This window comes from Pistacia vera, unplaced genomic scaffold, assembly GCF_008641045.1.
Source record: "Pistacia vera cultivar Batoury unplaced genomic scaffold, PisVer_v2 Contig373, whole genome shotgun sequence".
Taxonomy (NCBI): domain Eukaryota; kingdom Viridiplantae; phylum Streptophyta; class Magnoliopsida; order Sapindales; family Anacardiaceae; genus Pistacia; species Pistacia vera.
The window spans coordinates 743,862-749,364 of record NW_022196194.1 but is presented as its reverse complement, the minus strand read 5'-3'; the positions used below and the strand labels follow the sequence as shown (position 1 = coordinate 749,364).

General features: G+C 33.6%; 1 protein-coding gene across 3 annotated transcripts; it reads right to left on the bottom strand.

Annotated features, from left to right (window-relative positions):
• LOC116140468 (putative pentatricopeptide repeat-containing protein At1g12700, mitochondrial) lies at positions 1-4,741 on the bottom strand. 3 transcript variants are annotated; one of them, XM_031426096.1, is made up of 6 exons: positions 2,755-2,819; positions 1,535-1,600; positions 1,192-1,394; positions 997-1,107; positions 482-562; positions 1-307 (listed from the first exon to the last, which is right to left on the bottom strand). In XM_031426096.1, the coding sequence occupies exons 3-6, from the start codon at positions 1,375-1,377 to the stop codon at positions 194-196; spliced, it is 492 nt and encodes a 163-aa protein (XP_031281956.1). In that variant the 5' UTR covers positions 1,378-1,394; positions 1,535-1,600; positions 2,755-2,819; the 3' UTR covers positions 1-193. The 3 variants fall into 3 exon arrangements, with proteins under 3 accessions (XP_031281956.1, XP_031281954.1, XP_031281955.1); XM_031426094.1 differs by lacking the exons at positions 1-307; positions 482-562; positions 997-1,107 and having other exon boundaries at positions 1,331-1,394; positions 2,755-4,741; XM_031426095.1 differs by lacking the exons at positions 1-307; positions 482-562; positions 997-1,107; positions 1,192-1,394 and adding an exon at positions 2,521-2,577 and having other exon boundaries at positions 1,534-1,600; positions 2,755-4,741.
• Positions 4,742-5,503: the final 762 nt, after the last annotated feature.

The window sequence follows — 5,503 nt, the reverse complement described above, 5'->3', positions numbered from 1 at the left end:
TCATAACATAAAGCAATTGAATGAAAACAGAAAAAATAACAAAACTAATACAAATCTTATTGATTTAAAAGCTTCTTCTTCACTAAATCACCCTCCTCATTATTCAGATCAAACATTTGCAAGCTTTACAAACCACTACATGGAGTGGCTGAGTAATCGATGAACAAACCATTGCTTCATTTGCAAAAAATCATCATGCTTTTCCAGCTGAACCAAAAAGATGCATCTTCTCAGCAACAAAGGCTTTCATGGCATCTTTCGCAGCTGCCATGACATGGACCAGATCCTTCTTTGGGCTCTTGAGTGACTACATGTAAGCCATGCGTACCTCAGTGTTCACATAGAATTTCGTCACACCTCTCTCTATACGTCCCTCTTCAAAGCAAAAGCATACATGGTATGGATACATATTTAGTTTTTATTATTAATATTTTATTTACGGTTTTTGAAATACGAGGGATCTCGAGATGAAGAGATTTACGTTGATAAGTTCCACTGACAAACCAGAGGCTCCATGAAGCACCAAATAAACACCGTTCTTCGAGCACAAGGCATGTAGATCCTAAACATGGAAGAAAACTGGGAATGAGCAAACAAGTTGATGAGGATAAAGCTAGGGTCCAAGATGAAGATATTAATCCCGGATACTAAACTGAAATAAAGTAAATTAGTCAAACAATGAGATGTTGCAGATTATGGTTTCATGTTGATAGCGAGGGATGGGCACACTTTCTGCCAGTCAATATGTGTTGTAAAATGTTAAATACTATGGAGTTAGAACTGCTGTACTCATTCTTTAAAGAAATGTTGCCCTGAACCAACATATAAAACACGATTGATGGGTGAAATATACTTGATGCATGAAGAGTTTGAACTTAATTGGAATAATGTAAAAGGTTTCTTTATCGTTAGTGTTGGCACCTTTAAGGCATTAACATCAGTCTGTACTAATCTCAACTTAACAGAAAAAGCCGAAATCTGAAATTTAGACTTCACCTTCAGCAAATCGAGTCTCAGATTGGGGCCACTTGGAGGGTATTTTCCATGGACGTTTCTGATACACACAGCTAAAGCATCTATAACAGTCTCATCAACAAATTCTTCAGCCTGAAATTTGATATACAGATTGTGACGATATTGACGATGTATAGCATGAGGAATGTTATTTTCTTAATTGCATCGCATCAGAACCTGATTAATGTCAGTCAGCTTTGCTTCATAATCTTCAACAGTCAAATCATCCTCCGTTCCCGACAATCTTCCTAGTTTGGCTTCTACCAGAAAATCTTTTGAGTGGGCCAAGCACGATACCAAGCAAGATATGAAATTTGTATACGAGATGTTATCCTTTAAGGGAAGATGTAAACCATCAGGCATATGACTGAATCAAATCCCTGTCATGGTTGGATTCATAAAAGCAATTTCAGAGACAATGGGTACTAATGAAATATTGGAATGTTGCTAAAACTGAACCATTTTGTAACAGCAAGATGAACTAATAATAGGACATTAACGGGAATCATGCTTAACTCACCAACTCAAGAGCTTCCATCAACTCTTGCTTTGAATTTCCATGATCGAAGTGAACAGTTATGGGTACCTGTTATACATGGATAAGCAATTAACTTCTACAGTTATATATAAATGCAGTATGAAAAAAAATTCATTCACATAGACTTTCATCATAAAATTCCATTCCTATGGATTACTATAATGATTCACTTTTTTCAGAGTCAGTAACTTGTTTCTTTTATCCGTCTTGAGTAAAACTTTCCACAAAAACCAAAACATAACCAGTTGGAGATAACAACTAAAAGGCCTTCATGCCAATAAGCCCCAAACTGGGATTAGTTTTGTAGCAATTTTTTTCTTTTCAATATGACAATAGAAGAATGTTAATAAACATCAGTAAAGTTATTAGGCAGTCAATGAACTACAGCTATGCTTTGTAAGTACCATTAGGATTCCTTACTTGGTTTATTGTAGTTCTGATACAACTTTATTTTAGATAAATATATGAAAATTAAAGGAAAAATTAATGTCATGATTGGATAGAGAGTTGTGTTAGAGAAAGAAAAAGAGGATACTACAAGGGAAACATGAGATCATCTTAATTAAAGGATGAGTAAGAGCCAGGAAATTGAGGGAGACAAGGATAAGCACCACTGTCCACAGTGCATCGTGAGCAACAACAATCAAAAACTCGATTTCTAAGATCAATAACATTGCAATTTCAGTATAACAATATGAGCTTGATGTTATATATTCACTTGCACTGCAAGCTCTACTTGAAGGTCAAGGGAAGTGCTTTTAAGAACAAAAGGGTGCTTTTGGAGATTATTTATAAGTTAAAAGAGTGAAAATGTAAGAGAGAAACAGCTTTTTCATCATCAGTTTGTGACCAAGAAAACTCAATAAATTTAGTTTGTAAAAATTGCTCTCATGGTTAGATAAATTGTATTAAATGCAATCCAACCTAATTATGGATTAGATCAAATTCAATAATGAACTCAAATCTACCTTATTCAACTTTAATTAGTTTCCACACAATACTCTTATTAAGTTCCTAGTACAAAACTGCAAAGAGTATAAAATAATTAGAGGAATCAGAAGTCAAGTGAGCAACAACAAATTGAGATAAGCACAAAAAACTTAAAAATAATATAAATGATTAAATACGTGAAGACTTATGATCAAAGGATGCTACATAGAAAATAGAAAGTGAAAATACTATCACTTGTAGCATAAACTTACAGACATTCACAGCATTGAAGATGGTTTTTATAGTTAAGTGCAGCAACATTTATCATGTCCACCTCCTGTTGACTTTTGGAGGAAATGAAGGAAGCAACTCCAAACATTCACGATAATTTTCATGCTTTAAAAGTAGATCTACAACTATGGAAAATGTGGATTCATCTGGCGTTACATTTCTGTCCTTCATTTTGTGAAGAAGTTCAACCACTTTAGCAGCCTCATTATTTTGTAAAAAACCTCGCATAAGAGTATTGTATGTAACAACATTTGGAGCACAACCATTCTTTTCCATATCTGATAACAAATCATATGCCTTTTGTAGTTTCCTTTCTTTACAAAACCCATGGATTAAAATGTTATACGTCACAACGTCTGGCATTAAGCCTTTTTGAGGCAACTTGTGAAATAACTCTAAAACTATTTCAAGCATTCCTCTTTTACACAACCCATCAATGAGGCTGTTAAAGATTTCAATACTAAGTTTAAACTCATAGTACTCTAAAGTACGAAACCATTTTGCTGCCTCCAGAACACAACCATTCTTGCATAGCCCATTGATCAAAATATTAAATGTAAATGAATTCGGTGCAACATTATCAAGTTTCATCTCATCAAATAGTTTCTGTGCAGCTCCAACCTTATTTGATAGAAATAGACTAGTTAACAAACCGTTATATGTATATACTGTTGGTCTAATTCCCTTTGAAATCATTTCCTTGTACAGACTCATAGCATTCTCTAACTTCCTATTCTTGCCATAGGCATTGATCAAAGTGGTATAACTGACAACGTTAGGCTTACAACCCTTGCTCTCCATGGAGATTAAAATATCCCTTGCATCATCAAATCTACCAGTCAAGCAATAACCATCCATCAAACTGCTATAAATAAATGTGTTTGGTTGCAAACCTCTTTGGATCATCAATTCCAACAACCAATTAGCTTCCTCTATCTTCCCCTCCTTGCAAAACCCACTTATCATTGTATTATATGTCAGTAAATCAGGCTGCAAACCTTGATCCGCCATCTCAATAAATAAGCCTTTAGCCTCCTCCAAATTTCCCACAAAACACCAACCGTAAATTAGAGAGGTACAAATAACCACATTTGGTGTAATTCCATTATCCTTCATTTCCAGAAACAGTTCTTTCGCTTTATCTACCAAACCATCTTTGCAAAGACCGTAGATAATACTACCATAAGAAACAATATTAGGTTTACAAATAACACCCCCTTCACCATTCCCATTAACCATTTCTTCGTGTATCCTAAGCGCATTACTCGTATTCCCTGTCCGACACAAGCCGATAATCAAAGTTTCATACGTAATCACGTCAGGCCTAACCCCAAACACAGCCATTTTCTTGAACAAACTCATAGCCTCCGTACCCCTATTCTCCAAAGGCAAACCTTTAATCAAAGAGTTGAAAGTCACATTATCTGGGCTAAAACCCCGCCTCAAAATACTTCCAAAAACAACAAAACCATCACAAACTCGACCCACATTACAGAAGCAATTAATCAAAATATTCAAAGTAACAAGATCCGGCAACAACCCCATTGAACCCACTCGCTTGTAAAGCAAAATGACGTCTTTATAAAACTTCTTCTTAGCAAGAGCTCCAAAAAACCGGTTGAATGATGAAATCGGTGGTTTGGGTTGCATATGAATCATTAAACAAAAGAAATAGCGTGCTTCATCAAGAGTGATATTACCTTCTTTACAGTCTTTTTGAAGGAATTTATCAAGCCTCGCTACCTCTTCAACGTTATGTACTGAATCTTGTGGCATAGTTGTAGTCACTTTACATGAATTGGTGAATAAAGATGAGAGTTTTGTCTTCGTCACCGTTTCAGAACAAGAACAACAACGACGAAGAAAGGTTTTGGACGCCATTTGAGTAGCGGCGTTTGTGGATTACCCCCTATCTAGGGTTCAATCTGGCTTAGTCTTTTGTGGAAAATAACAGTGGGATAAAATGTAGTTGTCTGAAACCTGTAGGGTTGACAAATAATTATCCAGACACTTTCAGGCAGTTTCAGCCTTTCACTCCCTCTCTCATTCTATCTTTAATGTAATACTGTAATGACACGTATTAACCTTTGCTCTTCATCTTATTTATAAACCATATTTGCTATATTATATTACAACTTTGCCATTTTCTTTATTTTTAAACATACAATTTTGTTTATTTTTAATAGGTTACAAAAAATTGAATATGAATAAAATTAAACAATTTTTTTATCATTTTTTTTGGAAGAATAATATAAAATAAATCATTAATTTCAAATCAAATCAAAAGCTTATTTTTAATAATATATTTTTTATTTACATTTTTATCTTAATAAAAATTGAAAATGGGGGCTTAATAGAAAATAGGTGGGGGATATTTAGCATTACTCTTTATTGTATGATTAAAAATTTTATTATTAATACCATTTACACCTTTATGTTGAAAAGAATGTAAAAATGTAATAAGTTTGTAAATATAATAAATAATTTATAAAAATGTGTACAAAAATAATTAATTTGTTTTAAAGCATAATATCGTGTCATTTTTTTTTTTTTTTTTAAAGATGTTATTCATACATACTAATTGAGTAATGTACCAAGTTTGTAAATATACATTCCAAGACACAATAAAGCATTACTTTGTTCGCATTATGTATGAACGAAAGTAAATATGAATACATTCTTGAATGTATTTGTTATCCACGGATGGAAGTAAATAAATAATTTTGAATT

Bases quoted from the DNA above. Each gene is read 5' to 3' on its own strand.
- LOC116140468 (XM_031426094.1), bottom strand. From the start codon at position 4,654: ATGGCGTCCAAAACCTTTCTTCGTCGTTGTTGTTCTTGTTCTGAAACG.